Genomic DNA, 26027 nt, shown 5'->3' with positions numbered 1-26027 from the left:
ACACACACACACACACACACACACACACACACACACACACACACACACACACACACACACACACACACACACACACACACACACACACACACACACACACACAAAAAAAATGAGGCAACATACAAACACACATACTCTGATGAATGTAGTTTATCTAATGGTCCTCCCTGGTCTCTTCCCAGCCCACCAACTTCACCAACCCAGTGTACGCCACCCTGTACATGGGAGCCCACAATAGCCGCAACTCCCTGGCCAGCACGGATGAGAAGAAGGAGCTTCTGTCGCGGGGGGATGAGGAGCCCCTGGTTGACCCGCTGGCATAGAATGTCCATTAGCCTGGGGCGTACCATTCCAAACACACCCCTCTTTTTGCCTTTTAAAGAAAAAAAATGAAGAAAAAAAAGCTATAAAAAAAGCCTGAACACTGTATAAAATGTACAAAAATGAAGGACTACTTTTGTATGTGATTGCAGTATTATATTTTGTTCTTTTACGATTCCTCTGGTCAAAAATTAACAAAAGCGTTTTCTATAAGATATTTTTTATTTACTTTTTGTCCCTTCCCCTTTACCTAAATAGCCACTACCTCTGTGCAAAATTAAATGGAAAAAGAAAATTAGAAGTTAAAACATAATCATTGGACAATTTTTATTTTTGTATGAATTGTATAGAGAAAAAAAACATTGTTCCATGTCACCAGTGCCAACTGTGTTCATGTTGACTTCGAGCGGGGGGAGGCTAACTGTGTTCATGTTGACTTCGAGCGGGGGAGGCTAACTGTGTTCATGTTGACTTCGAGCGGGGGGAGGCTAATTCAAAGTTTTGTAAGTCGATACCAATGTTGTCTCGTTTTGTCTGCGGGAGTGCGTAAGACAGGAATAATACAGCACGATTTGTGTACAGCACGTATAAATGTCAAAATCAGATGGCAACTTCAGTATTTCCATATTATTTTCTCAGAGAACGATATTCATGAAAAAAAAATATTCCTTGCACAAACGTAATGTTTTACGGTGTATATACCGTAAGATGTAACACAGGTCAATATATGTTTGTTTCTAGCATATTCTAACGGTGTGTAGGGCTTGTGATGATAAAGTAGCCTAATCAAAGTGTTGAAGCGACTGAGGAGTGACTGGCTAATCTCTGGTGATGATGTTGAAGATGTGTTCAACATTCTAGCTTGTGAATGCTTCCATGTGGTGGGAAGTGTGCCCAGTGCCCATATCACGGCAGGTCAGAGCATTCTAACGAAGGGACGGACGAGATACTGTGACAGTGTGACCCCTCTACTGAGAAGAACGTCACCCGTCGGTCTGCACCCCTTCAGTGGACTGTGGTGCCAGAGGACAGAGATGGGATAACATTTGGTCTGTCCCCCCCCCCCCCTGCAGCATTTCTTTATTTGGTTTCTGGCCTAGAGACTGGCTGTCAGACTGTACAGATGAATCCTTCTAACCTTGAGATCTGTGCTTTTATGGTTTTGGAACAGCTCCCTCTGAAGTGCATTCATTCCTTTCTCTTGCATAGCTTGCATAGCATTTCCCTGTTTTTCCTTTAGCCATTCCTGATCATCTCTTGGTCTCCTGTACACCCTGCTGCTGGCGCTGCCATTTTGGTCGCTCTGATGTGTCTTTAAGCTCGGCCGCTGTCCCAAAATGCTGTTTCTGTCAGGTGATCAGCCATATTTTAATGCATGTGAAAAAACACATTCAAGTAACTAGAATAACAAATCCTTATTTTGCTTACCTGTCAGCAAGTGTAATATTTGATTTATGCTGTCGCATTTTTTATTTTTATTTTAAAAGGAGAGAAGTACAATCATTTTACTTAAAGAACATTTTTGCAAAATCATACCTGCATTTTGGGATTTAAGTTGTTTTTGATTAGTCCTTGTTTTATAATGAAAAATTACACTTTTATAGTACAAAATGCATGGAGGTTCAAACTTTCTTCTGGAAAGAAAATACAAATAATGTTAACATTTTTGCTGGAGTACTTTACAGAATAAATAAGATTGTTATAAATAAAATTAAGAACTGTACAGAAAACAATCAGTTGGATTTTGTCTTCTTTCAGTACCTAATTACTTTCAGAAGATGCCATGACTGGCATAACATTGTTATGCGTTTGTGCTAGTCGGAACCATGAAATGTTTGATTTGCTAACTGTTCGATTGCAGCACGTGTACAGTTGAAGTCGGAAGTTTATACACTTAGGTTGGAGTCAATAAAACTTGTTTTTCAACCACTCCACAAAATTCTTGTTAACAAACTATAGTTTTGGCAAGTCGATTAGGACATCTACTTTGTACATGACACAAGTAATTTTCCCAACAATTGTTTACAGACAGATCATTTCACTTATAATTTACTGTATCACAATTCCAGTGGGTCAGAAGTTTACATACTCAATTAGTATTTGGCAGCATTGCCATTAAATTGTTTAACTTGGGTCAAACGTTTCGGGTAGTCTTCCACAAGCTTCCCACAATAAGTTGGGTGAATTCTGGCCCATTCCTCCTGACAGAGCTGGTGTAACGGAGTCAGGTTTGTAGGCCTCCTTGCACGCACACGCTTTTTCAGTTCTGCCCACAAATTTTCTATAGGATTGAGGTCAGGGCTTTGTAATGACCACTCCAATACCTTGACTTTGATGTCCTTAAGCCATTTTGCCACAACTTTGGAAGTATGCTTGGGGTCATTGTCCATTTGGAAGACCCATTTGCGAACAAGCTTTAACTTCCTGACTGATGTATTGAGATATTGCTTCATTATATCCACATCATTTTCCTCCACATGATGCCATCTATTTTGTGAAGTGCACCAGTCCCTCCTGCAGCAAAGCACTCCCACAACATGATGCTGCCACCCCAGTGCTTCATGGGTGGGATGGTGTTCGTCGGCTTGCAAGCCTCCTCCTCTTTCCTCCAAACATAACGATGGTCATTATGGCCAAACAGTTGTATTTTTGTTTTATCAGGCCAGAGGACATTTCTCCAAAAAGTACGATCTGTGTCCCCATGTGCAGTTGCAAACCGTAGTCTGGCTTTTTTATGGCGGTTTTGGAACAGTGGCTTCTTCCTTGCTGAGCGGCCTTTCAGGTTGTCGATATAGGACTCGTTTTACTGTGGATATAGATACTTTTGTACCTTTTTCCTCTAGCATCTTCACAAGGTGAAATACAGTGTCGCAAATGGGTCTTACAAATGGACAATGACCCCAAGCATACTTCCAAAGTTGTGGCAAAATGGCTTAAGGACAACAAAGTCAAGGTATTGGAGTGGCCATCACAAAGCCCTGACCTCAATCCTTTAGAAAATTTGTGGCCAGAACTGAAAAAGCGTATGCGAGCAAGGAGGCCTACAAACCTGACTCCGTTACACCAGCTCTGTCAGGAGGAATGGGTCAAAATTCACCCACTTATTGTGGGAAGCTTGTGGAAGGCTACCTGAAACGTTTGACCCAAGTTAAACAATTTAAAGGCAATGCTACCAAATACTAATTGAGTGTATGTAAACTTCTGACCCACTGGGAATGTGATGAAAGAAATAAAAGCTGAAATAAATCTACTATTATTCTGACATTTCACATTCTTAAAATAAAGTGGTGATCCTGACCTAAGACAGGGATTTTTTTCTAGGATTAAACGTCAGGAATTGTGAAAACCTGAGTTTAAATGTATTTGGCTAAGGTGTATGTAAACTTACGACTTCAACTGTATATCTACAACCAGTAAGCACGTCAAACATGTCGGACTCTCCTAGTTCCCATTAGCACTTGAACACGATATTGGTGCAAGCATGGTTAACCGCAGATTTGGAGTATGTCTGAAAGTGGGCGTTGCAAAAGTGGGTGGATCAACAGCGATGGGTAACATCAGCGATCCATTAATGTTCGACGCTAAAATGCATAGCAGTTTAGGATAATTAACATGGCAGGTTAGGAGAACGAGGTTTGGAATAGGCTTAGCTAAAATGCTACAGTTGTCAAAAATGTACTCATCGTGCAGCGCAACACTCCATTAGTGTCGCAGTTTGGTCACCTTTGAACCTCAGTCACTTCTCTGGTTGTTTTTATATCTAACTAGACAGGACTAGAGTTGGCATATTGTGGACGACACAACAATTAATACCAAGTTAACCACAAAAGTGAGATCACTGTCTAATGTGTTTTATTCCCATTGCCAATCATCAAACAAAATTCAAAGCTAACTTAAACTCGAACGCTCACCCTTGTTTATCACACAATAACACGTGTCCTTCATAAGTGAGCACTGAACCAAGCTTTTCAGTTCCAGCAAGTATCTTTATCTAATGAGAGCTCACCAACTGGTAATTATAATATATTGAAGTTGTTTCCACTCAATGTTACTATTCTATTGCCTGGCTACCCAAACTCCCTGCGCCGGGCGAACGCTGTGCCACGGACGTTGGTTTCCGCAATAAAGTGAAAAACTCACCAGCGTGTGGGCGGAGCTAAAGCTGATCACTTTGTTTTGTACAACATCCCTCATTTAGACTTCACCGCAAAAGTCTGAAGTATGTAGAAAAAAGCTCAGTTTGTCATTAGGCAAACTATTCTGTATAATTGTTTGATAATTCTGTCAGTGCTTTTTATGTTCCTTAGTTCTATTCATTCAATACATGTATTTTTGTCATAGCTCTACATGTCACCCCGCATTCAAGCATCTATTATGAACTACTTGTACACCAATCAAAACTAAACCAAAAGTTTCCATTTGTTTAGACAAATGTATGGTTTAAAAAAATGTATCTTGATCAAAATGGTTCCAGACACACAACTATTCTCAAAGATTATTGTAGTACATTAGTTTAGTCAAAACAACCCACACTGAGGTTACAATGATATTGTAAATATGGCATATTAAATCAACAAACATCTTGATTTCATAGAATACATGTCCCATCCCGGTTTGATTAGAAAGTGTACTGTTATTATGGATCAACTCTTTAAAAGGCATCTATTCTAAACAGTTTAAAATCTCAACTGAACTAGTCTGTTCTATTTTCAAGACTGTCTTCATTCAATGCCTTTGGCTTTCAGCTCATTCTTCACTCTGCTCAGGTAGTCAGGGTCAGGGTAACCAAAACTGTGGAAAAACACAAAGCACGCATCACAATCTTGAATTGTTGTCCCCCCAGGCAGGTTACTTGGCACTTCCAAGGCAGTGGAAAATATCCAATTACCCTTTGTAAATTAATCAAATGTAAAATAATTGTCAACTGTTACAGAAGGTGAATATAATCATATCCATCGTTTTAGATATTTTACCCTTGTGCCCCTCCATCGATGTTGGTCTTGTGGTGAATGTCATTCCATGTCACACAGTCGTCTGTCCCAGTGGTTCTGGAGGTCCCAACTGTGAAAATCAGCTTCTGGTCGAAAGCTCTCTCCAGTAACTTCAGCACTTCGTTGCCCTCCTGGTTGTCAGGGAGATAAGCTATTCTATGGGCCCCAGTGAACCCTTTTCCAGGGTTGGAATGTTTCTTCTGAAGTCAAGAAAATGTCAAGAAAATATTTGTCAGTGTAGTTAAACATTTTCATGTTAACCCTCACTGTGGTGATTAGTAAAAACAATGCTTTATGAGATAATTCAGTGCTATAAATTTGTTACATTTATAATGAAAAAAAAAAAATCAAGGCTTTTACCGTCTGTTTTCCACTTGGTATATCATAGGTGATAACTATCATGCCATAGCCACGGTATCCAGGTATGCACGGGTAACTTTCATGTTTCACTTTCATTGTTCCCTCAGGCTGGTCTCCCTCCACCTTTCCAAACATATCCTTACACAAAGGACAGCTGGGGCCTGAGAATTCCACTGCCTTCCTCAGACAATCTGTACAAAACTCATGGCTGCAGGACAACTTCGTCTTGTTGATAAATCTGTCCATGCATATGGAGCAATTATCATCTTCAGGCCCTCCTGTGGCTCCTCCATCTCCGACTGCTCCCCCCGTGGCTGCTCCAGTGCTGGATCTGTCTCCAGGATACTCAATCTTGTGCTTGTCTTCTTCTTTAAACATAGGCATTTTCAGCATCATCTCTAGCTCTTTGACAGCAGGGCCCAAATGTTGCGGTAGGCCGATCAGCCTCCAGGGACCATAGTTTTCTCCTGCCCAGACACAGCGGTGTCGAGGGTGGATCTCCTCCAGCTTGTCCCCCACAGTCTTTGCATGGGTAGGGTCCAGCAGGTGGCAGCTCATCGCTGATGTCGCAACCTTCTGGTAGAAGTGCATGAGAGCTCTGATGGCGTGGCTTTCCAGGGAGACTGCCTGTGGAGTGTGTGATGTTGTAGGTCTGGTTTTAATTTTTACCTTGCCTGGAGACTTTTCCTCCATGAAATCCACTCCAAATTTATTTTTGATTGCTGTTATTTTCTCATGAAAGGCAGATTTTATTAGATCCCAGTGAGTCTGGTCCATGGCCAGCCCATGTGACAAAAGTGGATCTTTGATGTCCATCCCAATCATCCGTGGTGTTTTTGGAGATCTCAAAACAGGTCCTCCAGCAAATCCAGATGCTTTCTCTGTGGAGCTGTGATCCATTCCAAATGTCATTACTGTAGTCTTCATCCCAAAAGCCTTCCCGACTGCCATGATGCTCTGAGCCGGCCCAAACACAACGCAGCCATTGGCAGACACATTTAGTACCAGCCTGGTCTCCTCATTCTGGATGTTTTTCAGCGTATTCATGAGGTCTCCTGGATCCCCAGGTGTCAGATGGGTGGAAATGCAGTCCAAATCAACTACACACTTCTGGAAGAGGTCACTGAACTCCTGGTGGGCTTTGGTCAGCATAAAATCTCTGCCTGTTTTCTGTGTGTCCTCTTTGATGGACACCTTCACTTCTGCATTGATTTTGACTCCATTTCTTTTCTCTATGTCCTCCATCTCCTTCCGGTAGGCCTGATTCAAGTACACAAAGTGGATCAGTGGGACTGGAAAGCTCATTTCCTTCTGCCCAGGGTCTTCATGGGTCTTCATTCCATTGTGAGTCATGCTTTGTGCCGCTTCTGCATTATCATTCCAATCCGCTTCTGGCTCGGTTTCCGCTTCCCTGACGATCTTGGTCAACTCTCTGTAGAACTGGTTCACTTCATCAAAGCTCCCTTTTACAGCCAACTTGTGATCGGTGGTGTGGTAATGACGGAGAAGGGCAGCCCGTACTTCAGGTTTGTAGCCACCGATGTCAATGCTAGCACTTACAGTTATTGGGAGTTTGACCTAGAGGTGGGGGAAATAATATTTAAAAGATGTACATTATACGTTTTATATTATAGTTGATTTGAAAATGCTGTCAAATAATCACGCATTTGATTTACATACATCCTGTGGCATGTGTGCGGATGTTGGAGGCAAGACTTCCATTGAGCTGGGATTACTGTTTGATTGAAACCAGGGTTTACATGCTGGTGGTATAGCCCTGTGAAACCGCACAGTGGCTGATGTCTTGGCCTTGTCTTTGAAGGTCACCTGTGTTTCCTTCCGCTTCAGAAGGTCCTCAACGACTTAAGAGGGCAGATGAATAATAGCAGACAATCACACAATAATAATAATTAAAACTCTTAGAATAAAAGACAGAAATGCATTCCCAAATCCAACTTGCTAACATGGCAAAAAACCTTTGCTATAGGTTTGGGAATTTAAAAACATGGACACATTGTTTGCATCAATGATAGTGAAGATTATTTTCTTATAGCAGCACCTCTGTCTTGAGCGTCTCCTCAACATTGAAATGATACAGGTATTAATGTATCAATCTAACCTGATGGGGGATGTATCTTGACTTCTGCCAAGTTTCCGTTCAGCCTTTCCACGGTGCATTCTGTTTCTTTAAAGTTATTATTCAACCACGACTGGAGACTTTTTTGAAGTGTAGACTTCCATGACAATATTGCTTTCCCAGGCCACTCCACACTGACATAGACTGTAGCCTCATCTAAAGGTCCAGTGTTCTGCTTTTCCTCGGTCTCGTCCTTTGCCCGATTCAGGTCCTGAAAAAATAACATGTATTATTTTTGCATTGTTCAGGTGGCTTAGTAACTGATAAGATAAGAGGATGACGTCATGCTTTCAAGGCAGATATCAGAGCCTGATTGACAGGGGCAATAACAGAAACTGTTGTCTCCTGAGCATTGACCAGAGTGTACTACAGTAAAGTGTCTAAAGCTAGTTAGAAAAATGACACATCCTTTGATCTGCTAGATAGAATCATTACCACATCATGAGTGCTTTGGGGGTTGATGGGAGAATGCTGATCTTGCTGTGATTGTTTGTTTCTAGCAGAGCCATTATCTCCTTCAGCAGGAGAATCCACACTCATCTCTTTGGAAGAAGATGACTGAGGCTAGAGAGTGATGTCAAATATTGTAAATGGCGTAAAATATCTACCACCATTAATGCTTTAGAGATATAATTTTTGCCTTATAGAAATATACATTTGAAAAACGCCCCAAAAAAGAAAACCAGTAAAGTACGTTCATCAGATTTTCACAGCTAACAAAAGACAAAATTACTAACATTGCCAAAGTGTCTGGGGTCATACAGGGGTGCTTGATACAGGTCTGGGTCCTGGAAACAACAGAATATTAATATGATGTTAATAATTAGAGAGACAACTTTATGGATTTTAACATATGAAAATAGTGATTTGTCTGGTGAATGTGTGCCCTTGTTGCACATTAATCCATGTATTATACAAATATTCACAGCTTTATTATTAGCATAATAAAGAATCCCCATAGAAATATATCAGTTTAAGCTAGAGATGGGTTTTTTCCCAGGCCACACTACACTGACAGACTGTAGCCTCATCTAGAGGTCCAGTGGTCTGCTTTTCCTCGGTCTCGTCCTTTGCCTGATTCAGGTCATGAAAAAATTACAACATGTATTATTTTTGCATTGTTCAGGTGGCTTAGTAACTGATAAGATAAGAGGATGACGTCATGCTTTCAAGGCAGATATCAGAGCCTGATTGACAGGGGCAATAACAGAAACTGTTGTCTCCTGAGCATTGACCAGAGTGTACTACAGTAAAGTGTCTAAAGCTAGTTAGAAAAATGACACATCCTTTGATCTGCTAGATAGAATCATTACCACATCATGAGTGCTTTGGGGGTTGATAGGAGAATGCTGATCTCGCTGTGATTGTTTGTTTCTAGCAGAGCCATTATCTCCTTTAGCAGGAGAATCCACACTCATCTCTTTGAAAGAGGATAACTGAGGCTAGAGAGAATGGAGAGTGATGACAAATATTGTACATGTCGTAAAATATCTACCATCATTAATGCTTCAAGAGATATAATTTTAGCCTTATGGAGATATATATTCTAAAAACACCAATAAAAAGAAAACAAGTCATGTCCTTATTTAACATGTAAAGTACGTTCATCAGATTTTCACAGCTATCAAAAGACAAAATTACTAACATTGCCATAGTGTCTGGGGTCATACAGGGGTGCTGAGGGATGCTTCACCTTAAAGTCATTATCTGCTTGATACAGGTCTGGGTCCTGGATTATAACATATGAAAATATTGATTTGTCCGGTGAATGTGTGCCCTTGTTGCACATTAATATATGTATTATACAAATATTCACAGCTGTCTAGAAATAAAATGACTAACATTATCAGAGCTTGGGAAATTAACACAGGTTGCTGAAGGTGTCCCTCCTCCAAAAGTCTCAGAGTACCGATCGGCAGTATCTCGGGCTGATGAACTTGCGTCTTCAGACACGTCCTCGGATGTTTCTGCCTGAAGGAATAACTGAGCATCAGTATGAGCGGCAATTCTAGTCCAAAAAAAGGAAGCCACTTTGGACAATTCAATAGAAAAACTTGATTATTGGTTAGATAATAATCCTGTTTTTTCAGAGATTAGTTGAGTCACGGTATCATGAGGTCACGTAACAACATAAGCCTCAGGGACCTGAAGTGTAACTAAGGTCGATGTCAGCACCGCATGAATCTCAGTAGCATAATACAAATACCCCCATATAAATCTGACATTTTAAACTAAACTCAGCAAAAAAAGAAACGTTCTCACTGTCAACTGCATTTATTTTCAGCAAATTTAACATATGTTCAATCATATTTACACAAGATTCAACAACTGAGACATAAACTGAACAAGTTCCACAGACATGTGACTAACAGAAATTGAATAATGTGTCCTGAACAAAGGGGGGGGGGGGTCAAAATCAAAAGTAACAGTCAGTATCTGGTGTGGCCACCAGCTGCATTAAGTACTGCAGTGCATCTCCTCCTCATGGACTGCACCAGATTTGCCAGTTCCTGCTGTGAGATGTTACCCCACTCTTCCACCAAGGCACCTGCAAGTTCCCGGACATTTCTGGCGGGAATGGCCCTAGCCCTCACCCTCCGATCCAACAGGTCCCAGATGTGCTCTATGGGATTGAGATCCTGGCTCTTCGCTGGCTATGGCAGAACACTGACATTCCTGTCTTGCAAGAAATCATGCACAGAACGAGCAGTATGGCTGGTGGCATTGTCATGCTGGAGAGTCATGTCAGGATGAGCCTGCAGGAAGGGTACCACATGAGGGAGGAGGATGTCTTCCCTGTAACGCACAGCGTTGAGATTGCCTGCAATGACAACAAGCTCAGTTCGATGATGCTGTGACACACCGCCCCAGACCATGACGGACCCTCCACCTCCAAATCGATCCCGCTGCAGGGTACAGGCCTCGGTGTAACGCTCATTCCTTCGACGATAAACGTCAATCCGACCATCACCAATGGGGAGACAAAACCGCGACTCGTCAGTGAAGAGCACTTTTTGCCAGTCCTGTCTGGTCCAGCGACGGTGGGTTTGTGCCCATAGGCGATGTTGTTGCCGGTGACGTCTGCCTCACAACAGGCCTACAAGCCCTCAGTCCAGCCTCTCTCAGCCTATTGCTGAGAGTCTGAGCACTGATGGAGGGATTGTGCGTTCCTGGTGTAACTCGGGCAGTTGTTGTTGCCATCCTGTACCGGTCCTGCAGGTGTGATGTTCGGATGTACCGATCCTGTGCAGGTGTTGTTACATGTGGTCTACCACTGCGAGGACGATTAGCTGTCCGTCCTGTCTCCCTGTAGCGCTGTCTTAGGCGTCTCACAGTACGGACATAGCAATTTATTGCCCTGGCCACATCTGCAATCCTCATGCCTCCTTGCAGCATGCCTAAGGCACGTTCACGCAGATGAGCAGGGACCCTGGGCATCTTTCTTTTGGTGTTTTTCAGAATCAATAGAAAGGCCTCTAGTGTCCTAAGTTTTCATAACTGTGACCTTAATTGCCGAACGTTCCACAGGTGCATGTTCATTAATTGTTTATGGTTAATTGAACAAGCATGGGAAACAGTGTTTAAACCCTTTACAATGAAGATCTGTGAAGTTATTTGGATTTTTACGAATTATCTTTGAAAGACAGGGTCCTGAAAAAGGTACGTTTCTTTTTTTGCTGAGTTTAGGTATTTTTTTGCATTGGATGTGCCTCAATCCACCGTATCCGCCTATGTCCCACTTCCACATTAGCGGTGAAAATCATATCAAATTTTCAAACGTTATCAAATTGTATTTGTCACATGCGCCGAATACAACAGGTGTGGACCTTAGTGAAATGTTTACCAACAAGCCCTTAACACTTATTTTTCTTACAACTGCATTGTTGGTTAGGTAAAAAATGAATAAGTAAAAAAATAACATCATTAAAGAGCAGCAGTAAAATAACAGTAGCGAGGCTATATATAGGGGGTACCAGTACAGATTCAATGTGCGGGGGCACATGTTAGTTGAGGTAACATGTATATGTAGGTAGAGTTAAAGTGACTATGCATAGATAATAAACAGTGAGTAGTAGCAGTATAAAAGAGGGGGGACAATGCAAATAGTCTGGGTTTCCTTTTCAATACAGAATAAAATGTAAGATTATGCTTCTCACCTTTAAGGCCCTCAAGGGTGATGCACCCAAATACATATGCCAACTTCTAGGAAACTATTCCCCAGCACGCACACTACGATCATCAGACTCAAACAGCCTGGTCACACCAGCCACAAACCTGTGGCGCATGGGTGACAGGGCCTTCTGACATGAGGCCCCTCCGCTCTGGAGTCAGCGTTAGGGGGTACACAGGTTAGAGGTAATTTGTACATGTAGGTAGGGGTTAAGTGACTATGCATAGATGATAAACAGCAAGTAGCAGAAGTGTACAAAACAAAGGGGGGGAGGTGTAATAGTCCGGTGGCCATTTGAAGAATTGTTCAGCAGTCTTATGGCTTGGGGGTGGAAGCTGTTAAGAAGCCTTTTGGACCTAGACTTGGCGCGCCGGTGTTTGTAAGACCATGAGACATCGCGAAAATCGGTCTTCTCATAAAATCGTCTGTAGCATCCGAACAGTTTGGGCTACATACTAATATGACCCCTCTGTTGGAAAGGTGAGACTCTCACGGAGACCTACATGTTGTTTTGCTTTAGGATGCTCACAGGCCTCACAAGACTCATCTGAAGGTCCCCCACTACCAGTTGAAAAAAAATGAATGGAAGTACACTACCGGTCAGAAGTTAACACCTACTCATTCAAAGGTTTTTCTTTCTTTATACTATTTTCTACATTGTTTTGATGTCTTCACTGTTATTCTACAATGAGATAACACATATGGAATCATGTAGTATCCAAAGTGTTAAACAAAATCAAAATATATTTTACATTTGAGACCAAGTTCTCATTTACAACTGCGACCTGGCCAAGATAAAGCAAAGCAGTGCAACAAAAACAACAGAGTTACACATGGGATAAACAAACGTACAGTCAATAACACCGTAGAAAAATCTATATACAGTGTGTGCAAATGTTGTAAGATTAGGGAGGTAAGGCAATAAATAGGCCATAGTGGCAAAATAATTACAATTTGGCATTAACACTGGAGTGATAGATGTGCAAGTAGAGATACTGGTGTGCAAAAGAGCAAAAATAAATAATATGGGGATGAGGTAGTTGGATGGGCTAGCTTCATGAGGTAGTCACCTGAAATGCATTTCATTTAACAGGTGTACCTTAAGTTAATTTGTGGAATTTCTTAATGCGTTTGAGCCAATCATTTGTGACAAGGTGGGGTATACAGAAGATAGTCCTATTTGGTAAAAGACCAAGTCCATATTATGGCAAGAACAGCTCAAATAAGAAAAGAGAAATGACAGTCCATCATTCCTTTAAGACATGAAGGTCAGTCAATCGGGAACATTTCTAAAACGTTGAAAGTTTCTTCAAGTGCAGTTGCAAAAACCATCAAACGCTATGATGAAACTGGCTCTGAGGACCGCCACAGGAAAGGAAGACCCAGAGTTACCTCTGCTGTAGAGGATAAGTTGATTAGAGTTACCAGCCTCAGAAATTGCAGCCCAAATAAATGCTTCACAGAGTTCAAGTAACAGACACATCTCAACATCAACTGTTCAAAGGAGACAGCGTGAATCAGGCCTTCATGGTAAAATTGCTGCAAAGAAACAACTACTAAAGGACACCAATAAGAAGAGACTTTCTTAGGCCAAGAAACAAAAGCAATGGACATTAGACCGGTGGAAATTTGTCCTTTGGTCTGGAGTACAAATTGGAGATTTTTGGTTCCATCCAGTGTCTTTGTGAGACACGGTGTGGGTGAACGGATGATCTCCGCATGTGTATTTCCCAACGTAAAGCATGGAGGAGGTGGTGTTATGGTGTGGGGGTGCTTTGCTGGTGACAATGTGCTTTATTTAGAACTCAAGGCACACTTAAACAGCATGGCTACCACAGCATTCTGCAGCGATACGCCATCCCATCTGGTTTGGGCGTAGTGGGACTATCATTTGTTTTTCAACAGGAAAATGAACCAACACATCTCCACCAAGAAGGAGAGTGATGGAGTGCTGCATCAGATGACCTGGCCTCCACAATCCCCCAACCTCAACCAAATTGAGATGGTTTGAGATGAGTCGGACCACAGAGTGAAGGAAAAGCAGCCAACAAGTGCTCAGCATATGTGGGAACTCCTTCAAGACGGTTGGAAAAGCATTCCAGGTGATGCTGGTTGAGAGAATGCCAGAAGTGTGCCAAGCTGTCATCAAGGCAAAGGGTGGGTATTTGATGAATCTCAAATATATTTTGATTTGTTTAACACTTCCTTGGTTACTACATGATTCCATATGTGTTCTCATTATGTTGATGTCTTCACAATTATTCTACAATGTAGAAAATAATATAAAGAAATAAAAACTCGAATGAGTAGGTGTTCTAAAACTTTTGACCGGTAGTGTATATATGGAGACATAAATAAGGGGTTAAATGCATGTCAAGAAAAATAACAAATATTCCCCCCCAGGTTAGACAGGGGCTTAGACTGTTTAGTGCCAAAAATAAGGGGTTAAATACATACAGTATATATTTAAAAAATGTTTCCTGATCTTTCTAATATCTCTCAGATACAGGACAGACATATCAGAACAAACTTCCTTTAGAATTTCTTTAATGGGACTATCTGGTCCATGTAGTGAATCTGTTATTCAATCCATTTGTGTGGGCTAATATATTTTGATACTTCAAGGGGTTTGAAAATTCAAAATCAAATGGCAAAATTATCCTTGGTATGACCCTTTTGTATTTTTTTTTAAGATCATATAGCTTAGTAAACCCCCCCACCCTCCCCCGGCTTTCACAGGGCTTAGATTTACAGGTTAAATGACACTGTTTACAGCTCTCAAAAGATACTGAGCAACAGTAAGCGGTGTTAGTATACCACAATAGAGTCCTATAAAACTCCTTACCTTATAAGTAAAAGCACTTTGAGAAACACTAGACCGTTGAGGCTGTGACTGTATCACTGTTACAGGGCCACTGGATGTTCCTGTGGGCTGGGAGAGACAGTGGAGAGCACTTTTATTTTACCATCATAAACCTGTGCCTTCACAAAGTTATAGTTCTTATTATATTGGTGAATTCTCTCTCTTAGTGGCTCGGTTCGGGACGCACTCTATTCCTGGACTAAAGATGCATTTTCAATAGAGATTCTCCATTGAGGATGCTTTTTAGTCCAGTAGTAGGCGAAGGCTGGGATTCAAGCCGATCCCGCGTTGTCGGCAATGCAAAACCAGCCGAAAATCAGTTGTTTATGTCAAATGGTTGTTATATTTCAGTCTTCTGCAATGTATATAAAGTGAAATATTGGGATGCAAACTCAAAATTGAATACATTTCAACTCTATATCTGACATGGTACAGGTGTCTTTTTTTTTTTTTTAAGCCCATAACCATGTGTATACTTTTGTTTCAAAGTAGATTTGTTTAAGACTACCAAGAAAAGAAACACTGTGTGACCCTGATTTAGCTCACTGCAGTACAAGGTTAAAGGCAACAATACCGCATTCACGAGACCACATTCACGGTAAACGCTCCACGTCGGCTAATTAGCAAACTACCTTTAAATAGTGCATAGTCGACACACCGCGAATGGATTGAATCCAAGCCTAAGGCCTATATTCAATCAGTTCCAGCACGAACCCGCAATAACTGACAACTGCATAGCAGTTTCATTACTTTTGTTTAGGTGATGTCGGACGTGTAACTGCATTGGAGAAGCTGTCAAATCGATGAACGGTTGTGCATCCTCAACATGTGGTTAACGCAATAGCCTACATTTCCACATTCTAAATATAAGTAGCCTACCCCGAGACAAAAGTGTTTAGTCATAATAATTAGAGCACAAAAACATTGTAGGCCTTTATGAAATACTGTTAGTTGATCTTAACCCTAAATACCCCAATTAAGTCACTGGTTTTAATGTCACACCTGTGTAACATATGCTACCCCTGGTCCCATCCTTTGATACCTACCACAAGAATCTGTATTTGCGAAAGGTCATGGGGCCGTTGCTGTTCTGGTCCAGAGACTTCATTGTTTCTGTTCATCTCTGTGGTTGATGTCTTGAAAGAAATAATGATTGTTAAGTTCTCCTCTTAAGTTCTGTTAGGATAAAAAAATTCCATGATCTATCCACAATACAAGTGCATATACTCACATCCATGTCCTCTACGTCTGACATGTTTAGTCTCTGTGCTTACACCACTCAAGATGTCACTTTCACTTCAGCCAGTCCTAAACACCATAGGTTTAGCATTTTAATTGCCCATTTGAACACAATGCACGTCAGGCTGGTGTGTGAAAAACAACTATGTGTGTGAAATTAGAACTAAAATGTTCATTGTATTATCATAAAGTATAGAAAAGGCAATTGCTTTCGCTGGCTATTAGGGGACACTGGGTTGGTTTTCACTTTTCTATTACTCTTGTTCTTGATCTTGTCCACATTCTGATTGTGCCCACATTTCCAGACAGGTGTAGATGATTAAAAGACACATTGTGATCAGATCTTCCTGACCACCTTCGGAGGTAGTCAGGCACGGATTGTGTCTGGATATATTACAAGTATAGACGATTCTTTAAATCATTATCCCACCTTCTAAAATCATTGACAAGTAACCCCATTGACTTATGACATCAATGTGTCTTAAAATAAATCAACATTTTGAAAGAATAGCGGTCGAATAATTTGCATACAGGGAAGGACCAGGAAATGTGGTCACAATGAGGACACAGATAAAATACATTTGAATAACATGTAGACACTGTATTTCTGAAAATGTGGGCACGATCAGAATGTGGCGATCAGGGCAAAGGACACATGTTAGCGGCAGGTATAAACTAGGCTTTGGACTCCTTTAAAGCGGCAAGCAGCAGTTAAAGCAATTTCCCCACCCCAGTTCTGGTAAAAAGCTGAGGGATAGGGCTGTAGAAATATAACCATTCTCAGATGTATAAACAGAGCTATGGATGCAAGGACTGACCATCCATGATGTCAAAATTATAGTTGAAACCATGTTTTGAGGTTTGTTTACATTTACATTGTTTACAGACATTGGAGTAAAACAAGCTTATATATGTGGGGTTCTGATGGGGTACCACAGTTGATACAAGCTCATAAGGCATTTATTTAGAAGTTATATTCTTCAAGAATCGATGGGTTCATATCATTAATTTATAAGTCAAAATGGATGTATCAACCGCAGATTGTTTTTCTTTCAACATTATTGCCCAGCACCCTCCATATTGGAAGTTATATTGGGCTAACTTGACAACCAACCCAATCTGCCCTTACCTGACAGACAACACTGAACAATTTACACCTGAGTATGTGAGTGGAGTTAGAAATCCCACTCATCGCTCATGGAACGGTCTGGCGCTCCACGTCCTTTCCAACCGCTCAGCTAAAAACCACTCCGTGCTCACAGGGGGAAAAAACAGTCGCTCCAAATTCGCTCCATTAATTAAAATCACAATTTAACCAACACCTATTTATTTTTGTGACTAACTGGATCAATGATTACGGTATTGTACAAGGTAGATACAGGAGTAGTCTATAGTCTACAATAATTCTGTAATTGAATGTGCTATAGTAGAATTTATTTCATTGATGAATGAAATTGTAAATGGGGATGGTAGGCTACTTCGTTCAGTGAATACTGAATATATTGCTATCTCTGGGAGTATGTTAATGACGGCTTTTCAGCTGTTGAACTATGGCAATGTCGAACTAATTTCTAAATCTCTTTCTTTAGTCAAGATGTGATGAGCCAGAGCAACCAATCAACTTGCAGCTGTTCAAAATTATAGCTGTTCAACCCACCACCCTCACTCCTCTCCCTCCACAAGTATCCACATACTCTTCTCCTGTTCAACCAGTTTGCCACCACACTAAAAATGACCGTACATATACCCCTGTGCCCATCTCAGTGCAACAAGATCCATCAAAGGCCTCAACTGGATGCCTAAAATGTGAGAAATGTAAGCAAGATGCATAGTAGTGTGTGTGTATGGATTGAGTTCCAAGAAAAGACATGAGAAGATGGCAAAGGAGATAGTGATGAGAGTGAGAGCATACAGTGGGAAAATAAAGACCCCTTGGGATCTAAAATGAGAATACCAGGCAGATGTTTGAGTACAGAATTAAATGGTGTAAACTTAACAGGTTAAACTTGTTGAGTACACTCTTTGAGAAGGGTTCCAACAGGGTTCTTTGGCTATCACCAAAGGAGAAAACCTTTTGGTTCCAGTGTAACAAAGTGAAAATGTAGAGTTTCCATCAACCTCGCACGCAATGTAGACATCAAAGAACGCCGCAGTTCGCGGTAGAGTAGTGGGTGAAACCATTCACTTCAGGAAAAGGGGTGATATAAAGTTTCCTTTAATTTTGTGTTACTGAATTCATAGAAATATTTGCTGCCATTGTAGTAAGGTTGGTAATACGAGTGGTCTTCGTACTTTCATTTTTGTATTATTTTATTTGAAAGAACAACTAGTGGGTTTTGAGTGCTTCTCCCCTATTTGGGAAGTTGGTCTGCCTGCTCCTCAGTCTGAGGTCGTGTCTCCTTCCTCTGTATATAAAAACTGTATAACGTAAGTGTTTTTGGAAAACTGGTTCATATATCCGAAAGTCAATAGCGAATGTGGCTATGTATATATTTATTTTGCCGTTAATGTATTGAAGACCTATTTCAGCAAGTTAACCAAGGTTTTGCTGGCTTATCTAGCCATGTTAATGAGCTAACTAGCCCCGTTGGTCACTGCACTACAATGTCACGCTAGCTATTGCCAGCAGGTTAACGTAAACTCACCCCATTCCGTACAAATGTGCGCAACCGCAACATTCAAACGAGGCTACAAAGAAAACTAATGGGACTGTAGCGACTGTGTTGAAGTCAAAACCGGGGGTGTGAACTAGGTTTCTATTCAAGCGTTGATCGACATGGTAATGGCTCTATAGTATTGGAGAAAAGTTGAAAAAAACTGACCCTCTGTTACATCTTGACGTGTCATGTCGTAACGTATAGCACGCATAAAGCAACTATTTCTGTCTTACAATCTCTCTCCACCAGGTGTAGCACTTCTCTCATCCTTTAAAAACAAGAAATGGACAGTGACGGGGTAAGGGGGATACCTAGTCATTTTTTTCGTCATCATTGCATGCGATCATCATTCTCAAAGCCGCTGTCTAAGATCACTTTAGCACCGCCCTAAAAACTTGATTCAAATTCGACACAAACCTTCAAATAGGTATGTAATGACACATTATATAAACTCTTTATAGTGTTTTATTTACATTTTAGAGGCGATAAGGTGATAAGTTGGACAGATCGAGTGAAAAAAAGCAATTTTCCCACACAACATCTCTCCTTCTCACTATCACGCATTAGTTTCGCTTCCCCACCCGCCATTTTTAAATGGCGGACATTGCCTGCTTGAATTATGCAGAAACGGGCAGCGTTTAGGTCATGTAATTGATTCTGTTGGAAAGGGGAGAAATTGTGCTTTACAATGGTATTGACATTACAGTTGATCTGGAAGTATTACGTTTTTGGGGCGCTAAAATAAGGGCAATTGTCTGGACCAAGGCGATGTACGAGTTTACGTAACTTATTGAAATATTAAGTGAATGTTTATTTTCTTACTACCTTAAAAGGTTCATATAAAAGGGTTGTACTTGTGCTCTGTATTTATGGATTAATATCACTTCACATTGAGGGTATTTATCACTACTGTTGCTCCTATCTAAAAAGATATCTTGTGTCCTACCTAACCAGGTGAACGTGTGGCTGTGACCGTCCTGTCAGTGCCTGTCATCACTGTTTGATATCTTTTACTGCAGGTATACTTTTCTGTATTTTTGTTATTTTCTAAACACAACGCATGTATACTATACAGTCACTTTGTAGACTCAGTCTGAAAGAGATATTCTGAGAGCAGTGAACGTGTGGCTATGACCGTCAAGTCAATGCCTGTCATCACCGTTTGATATCTTTTACTGCAGATGAAAACCGAGTCAACCTGAAGTGTGGGTGTCCGTGTGCCTTTCTTCTGGGGGGCTATGTGAAGTTGGCTACACCAGGTAGAAGTATTTTTGGTTCCATGTAGAACCCTCTGTAGAATGGAGCCCAAAATGGTTCTACCTAGACACAGAAGGGGTTCTCCTATGGGGACAGCGGAAGAATCCTGTTAGTTTGTAGATAATACCTTTTATTCTGAGTGTAGGTCTGTATTGCAGTGGTGGTTCTGTGGTTTTCTGTAAAAAAAGAAATTCATTGGTGGTGAGTTAAGATAATCAGATACTATGAAACATCCCCACTTTTAGCACACATTTGCAAGCAGGCAAAGTAACTGCTGAGGCATGTGCGATCACTCAACATTGGCAGAACCAACGAAAAAATACATTCTTGGGGCTCCCGAGTGGCGCACTGCATCTCAGTGCTAGAGGCACCAATACAGACCCTGGTTCGTTTCCAGGCTGTATCACAACCGGCCGTGATTGGGAGTCCCATAGTGCAGCACGCAATTGGCCCAGCGTTGTCCGGGTTAGGGTTTGGCCAGGGTAAGTCGTCATTGTAAATAAGAATTTGGTTCATAACTGACTTGCCTAGTTAAATAAAGGTTAAATAAAATAGATATTTTTTTAAACAAGCAAACAAAAAGATAACTTGTCTAACTTGCACCGTTATGCAATTATTAGGAAACTAGACACATAGCTAATCCTGGCTACCAATGTTCTCACATTAATTTATTGAGGCAAGCAGATCAGAGATGTCAAGGTGGTACTCAAGCATATGCCATGTGTATATGTGACACACACACACACATATGTATGGTCATGTTTTATTTTGTGTATTTTGCATTTAATGCATGTATAATTACTGCCGCTAGGGGAGCTGAAATGAAAACTGGTTGGTATTTTCCCTATTATGTTAACGGAGTTAGGCTAGGTTGCTAATGGTTTACATGTAAGAGAAGGGATTAACATGGCATCTGAATTGTCTTTTTTCCCCCCATCCAATTTGTTTTGTTTTATTAACAAAGCATCAGTTTACTTTAGGTAATATGTAAATATGGGATGTCACGATAAAATGTGTTAGTGTTAATATTTGTACGAAAATAGCGTTTAACAGTTCGCTAGCTTGATGCTAACCACATTTAGCTTGGCTAAGCGCTAGTTAGCTCTAGCCTAGTTGGTTTTAGTCAATGCCAGCAGTTAATAATGTAATGGTTGTAGCGTTGTTTCGCATAGGCGTCCAGTGATTTAGAGTTTTTTTCAAAATTGACACTGATAGGACAGTGAGTTATATGTAATGTGAATGTGTAGATGTATGGTGACTTCATGTTTGGATGAACGTGCCATGGGCAAGTCCCTTGACGGGTAACGGATGGTGGAAGGACAATCTGAAGGTAACGTTAATTATCTTTGCACACAACACAGCAGTGTCCAGGCCTCCAGAGTACTCACCCTATCGCCTGCTGTATGGAGGGGAGCCGCAGCAGTTTACTGGCGTAAACAATGCAATTGTTATTGCATATACTGTAGTATAAAAAAAATGTGATTGACTTAGTGTTTTTCTATTGCTGTTTTTGTATAACGTACTTTTGAGATCACTGATACTCCACCTGATGTGGTGGAAGTTGTCGAACCAGATCAGAACGCCTTCGAAGACCACCTTGACTGTGGTCTTTGAAGGATGTGGAGGTTTTGACCAGCTAAAATGTATTTTATGGCCTTCCAAGAGATATATATAAATGCATTTGTAATAATATGAAATATAATTGCATGTATTTATATTATCAATCAAGGTGAGACTGAACATGGACAAGGCGCATGAGAAAAAGGAGAGCCACCGGAGAAGAATCAAGGGAACCAACCGACATCCCGGTGAATGACTTGGTTTGGAAGAAGGACGAAAGGAAGGCGAGACCCGGGTAAGCTTGGTGCTCCTAGCTGGGGTCACCATCAGTTAAGGTGAATATAAAAATCTCATAACTATTTGCATTTGCCGCCTCGTAGTGGGCGGCATCGCCATGCTGTCAATAGTACCAACACTGGCCCATGGGTTCCTCAAAATAATCAATCTCAAGGCTAACCACTGGGTCACGTTAAGTAACCGCTACTTCCAGTGTACGAAAGACTATTGAGAGTAAATATTAGTTCATCATAGGAGAGCTGTAACTCCGCCCACCGGTGGGAGCAGAGCATGCTGGGCGATCTCTGAGTAGAAGGAAGTAACTAGAGAAAGTACACAAGCCGTGATGAGTTCCAGCCATCTCCTGTGATTACCTCTAGTTAGCATTCTTTGTTTTAGCCAAAGCCAGTGTGCGTCCTTCAGAAATGTGAGTTCATATTTCTTACAAGTCATGTGTTATGGACGCACACCGTTGTTATGCTAATTCGCGTTTTTACCAAGAGCTAGCAACTGTAAGCTTGCTAACCCTGTTGTTTCTGTCATCTCATTTCAGACATTTAACGTTAGCATTTCAATGTCTAGTCTTATGCCCTGTGGTTATATGAATGTATACTGATTGTGGGTATTTTGTTAGCAAATGAGCCTTGTGGATGCATTATACATTCAAGTTCATGCAGTAGTGTGAGGATGATGGTGCTGTGTAGTTGCACTCCGCTGATCATTCCTTAGTGAAGTCACAGCCATGTTGTTAGGTTGTATTGCCATGTGCAGCAGATAAGATATAAATAATGGCTACAATTGGTTATGTAATTGGAGGTTGTATTAAGCCTATACCTGCCATTTACTATTGTATTTAATTTCCCCCTTTTCAGAACCACACAAACTCTTAGTTAACACAATTGTTAAGCCATACACTGTGCTGTGCTGTTACTGCTATGTGAATCAGCGTCATTAAACAACCTCAACTGGAATCATACCGGTCTGTCATCTGTGCTCTTACAAGCATCTGGGAGAGAACACAGTGGTAAGTAAAACCTAACCCTAAAGAATATACAGTCCTCAACTACCTCCAGGTAGGTACTGTTAAGGTATATGACTCCAGTGGTCATGACACCACCCTGGAGTTTCTCTCACAACTCATCTCTGTCTTTTCCAGGGACCATCCCTTATCCTTTCTTTTCTGTCTGCCATTAACATTACTGTATGTCTAATCAAACACTTAAATTAAATGATTCAATAAGTGTATTTTTACATACCTGATAATCCTTTAACCTGTGTGTTTGCTTGTTTACATCTGTCTCCTACCCTTTACTCTGCTCCTGTTCTCCAGGACCTAGGGGTTCTGCCTAACACCCAGACATGGACCCAGCTGATGTCTTTCATTACCAACCACCCTCCAACTTTTCATTACATCAGCTACTGTTATTGTCAAGTTGTCATTATCTGCTAAGAAAGAGCAAGAAAACTATCATACTGGGCACATAATGTGAGATGCACAGATTAGCTAAAAACAGTAGCACTGCAAACACTCAGAACAAAGACGGCAGCAGCGCCTGGACTTTGCAGTTTCCCTCTTCGAGTCCACCTTCCAAGACTGACTACCTGATGAAAACAAGTGACAGGCAGAACCTCCCATCCACACAATACCCACCACCTCTCTATTCCACACATCGGAATTCAGTATTTCAGTCTGATTGCCATGTGAGTGTACAAACAATCTGAAAGTAAATTGACACACATGTACCAAAAAAATAAAGTTTATGTATTTAAATCTAAAATATTGCCAGATTGGTTTTCACAGCTGTTTCATAAGGTGTTGATTATTGTAAATTGTAACTTCTCCCTCGATTGGTATTTGTTAGTTCAACATTGTTGTATCATAGGACATACAATAGATATATTCAACCACAAGGGTGTACTAATGAGCTGAGTTTTTTTAAAATCATAATAGAGGACTAATATTATTTCAGTGTAGCTAAGGGAAGGCCTGTTTAAAATGAAAAACATGCCAGCCAGACAAGCCAGTGTACGAATCAAATGTATTTGCATATGAATGGAATGGAAATTGGATGACTGTGACCTGTAAGGTAAGTAACAATGCTTGGAGAGGCATTGAAATGATATTCATAAAAAGCAGAAGATGGTAAATAACAATCGCAATGGTTAGCATATGCAAAATAATAGGAATACATTTAGCCTAATTGGCAGGAAAGTCAGGATCCTAATCAGGCTTTTGTTTGTCAAATCCACACTAAATTGCAGAGCATTTAATAAGCCAACCACATTTTCCTGCGATATTGAGGCTTAGCAAGACCTAATCTATAGGCTAGTAGACTATGCGGAAAACATTGTTATAGCCTAGATCGCTTTATATCATCTGGACCATTGCTTTTCCTATGGCTAAGAAAACAAGTGGTAGGCATATGCCTTTTGCCAGTCTCTATTACAAGGGTAAGCCCTATGTCCTCACATACCCCCTCAATTCGAACCCTGCTTTTAACCATACGACATCTCCACAGAAATGTATAGCCTAAGGATTGCATGGTGACAGTGATTGTGTCAGGTAAACTGGGAAGTGGAGAAAAAACTAGGTCAAATTATGACATCAGCGATTTTCAGGTCAGAGAAAGATGTTTCTGAATTGATTTTCCGAGTTTGATGACCTTTAAAAAAAGGCTAGAAATTATTCAGTTGACCCTTTTATGTGTGGATTAATTGTCGGAGTAGAGGACCTTGTGCATTTCAGGTAAAATAACAACTCGATTTTTATATCCCAGGACAAATTAGCTAGCAACAGCAAGCTAGCTAAATAGGACAAATTAGCTAGCAAGTGCAAGCTAGCTAGCTAAATTGACATAAAGGTTTAATGCTTTTCGACCTGTCCCCAAATTAATGTAATTGGTTCAGAGTTTGTTTTGATATTTTAACCTGTGTGTCGTGTTCGCGTGTGGTGTGGTGGGACAAAATAAATGTATTCACGATGGCGCACACGCGCAGCCGGTTTGGGTTCCATGTAACATAACACACAGCTCTGTGCGGGTCCCTACAATAAAAATACATGCAAACTAACACGCGAACACTACATCTACATGACGTGAACGAGCCGGCAGTTTGACGCCTTAGAAGGAAAAAAACTTGTCTCCATTGACAGTCCATGTTAATACATAGTGGTATTTTATGGCGCTAGGAAGACGTTAGGTGACTTCATGAGAGGTATCAGTAGCTTCACGAGTATTATTTATGACCTTCATCACCCCCCATACACTCCAGTCAAATAGGGATACTCTGCTCCTCTCACATACTCTGCTTTACACACACCTCGAATGCAATGTCATTACAAATAAGATACAAATAAGATTTTGGGTATTGTCTCTTGAATTAAAACAAATATGGGATCAACTCAATGTTTTATGTAGCCTGCTTTACTGCCCAAATACAGAAAATAGTATCACTTTCGTTTTACACAGAAATGATCATCTTTGCATATCGATTAAAATGAATCCACAAAATTCTAGTAAACAGTTGCTTTCGTGATAGGCTGCTAAAAGTTCTAGAACCACATACAACCCTAAAAGAAAAGAAAATAGATACAATTTAGGTGCGATTAAAGTTTACTTACAAGTACGAACTGCGTGGCGTTCTCACTCAATTTCTTGCAATATATTTTGACAACTGGGGCTGAACAAGAAAACGAAAATGAAAGTCTGCCAGCTAACGTTACTGCTGACTACTGTAGCTAGCAAGTTGGCTAACTGACTAGAGCTAGCAGGCTAGCTAGCCCTACCTGACTACTGGCTATAATCATGATAGCCAGTGGAAGTAATTAGTCCCTCATGGTAACTAACGTTAGCTAGTGAAAGTAAATCACGTTAGTCCCTCAACCTGCTACAAGATTTCTACATTAAGTTACTTTCTGTAGCTAACGTAGCTAGATCTTCTGTCTGGCTGGTGCCTATTGATATTATTTGTTTGTGTGTGTGGGTTCAGACGTAGAAATCTCACCTTTCTGCAGCAGGTACCTCTGGGCTGGGGAATTCGTTTTGTAGCAGGTTGAGAGACTACGGTTAACTTACTTCCACTAGCTGGCTACTAAACACAGCCATTAATGCACCGTGGATATTATATTAGGGGGCGTGTACTTCCAGGTATGAACAAAAATACAAAATGGGATACGTTTTTTTGTTTGTTTTGTTTC

The 26027-nt window shown here is 40.8% G+C and overlaps 2 protein-coding genes and 1 long non-coding RNA gene across 18 annotated transcripts in view; 2 read left to right on the top strand and 1 right to left on the bottom strand.

The window, feature by feature from the left end:
* LOC139560450 (low-density lipoprotein receptor-related protein 1-like) overlaps window positions 1–2054 on the top strand; it is a 181259-nt gene extending 179205 nt beyond the window's left edge. For all 7 annotated transcript variants that reach the window (XM_071377261.1, XM_071377248.1, XM_071377270.1 and 4 more), the window contains one exon: window positions 183–2054. In XM_071377261.1, the coding sequence (XP_071233362.1) occupies window positions 183–323 (141 nt within the window). In that variant the 3' untranslated portion in view covers window positions 324–2054. The remainder of the gene's footprint in view (window positions 1–182) is intronic.
* A 2097-nt stretch (window positions 2055–4151) lies between these two features.
* Window positions 4152–25984, bottom strand: LOC139560494 (E3 ubiquitin-protein ligase DTX3L-like). 8 transcript variants are annotated; one of them, XM_071377336.1, is made up of 16 exons: window positions 25835–25964; window positions 25452–25510; window positions 20124–20172; window positions 16075–16151; window positions 15890–15979; window positions 14826–14912; window positions 9652–9780; window positions 9455–9538; window positions 9123–9251; window positions 8547–8597; window positions 8245–8373; window positions 7792–8020; window positions 7353–7534; window positions 5673–7250; window positions 5295–5512; window positions 4152–5112 (listed from the first exon to the last, which is right to left on the bottom strand). In XM_071377336.1, exons 4-16 carry the CDS (start codon window positions 16096–16098, stop codon window positions 5043–5045), a joined length of 3000 nt encoding a protein of 999 aa, XP_071233437.1. In that variant the 5' UTR covers window positions 16099–16151; window positions 20124–20172; window positions 25452–25510; window positions 25835–25964; the 3' UTR covers window positions 4152–5042. The 8 variants fall into 8 exon arrangements, with proteins under 8 accessions (XP_071233437.1, XP_071233433.1, XP_071233472.1 ...); XM_071377332.1 differs by lacking the exon at window positions 25452–25510 and having other exon boundaries at window positions 25835–25984; XM_071377371.1 differs by lacking the exon at window positions 25452–25510 and having other exon boundaries at window positions 9503–9538; window positions 25835–25984.
* LOC139560537 (uncharacterized) lies at window positions 20753–23610 on the top strand. Of its 3 annotated transcripts, none has more exons than XR_011671985.1 (3): window positions 20753–21428; window positions 21726–22856; window positions 23163–23610. It is a non-coding gene; the product is annotated as an uncharacterized lncRNA (long non-coding RNA). The 3 variants fall into 3 exon arrangements; XR_011671984.1 differs by having other exon boundaries at window positions 20756–21326; XR_011671982.1 differs by lacking the exon at window positions 20753–21428 and having other exon boundaries at window positions 21541–22259; window positions 22705–22856.
* Window positions 25985–26027: the final 43 nt, after the last annotated feature.

This window comes from Salvelinus alpinus, chromosome 2, assembly GCF_045679555.1.
Source record: "Salvelinus alpinus chromosome 2, SLU_Salpinus.1, whole genome shotgun sequence".
NCBI lineage: Eukaryota > Metazoa > Chordata > Actinopteri > Salmoniformes > Salmonidae > Salvelinus > Salvelinus alpinus.
The sequence above is the reverse complement of the archived record's forward strand: the minus strand, read 5'-3'. Positions and strand labels throughout refer to the sequence as shown.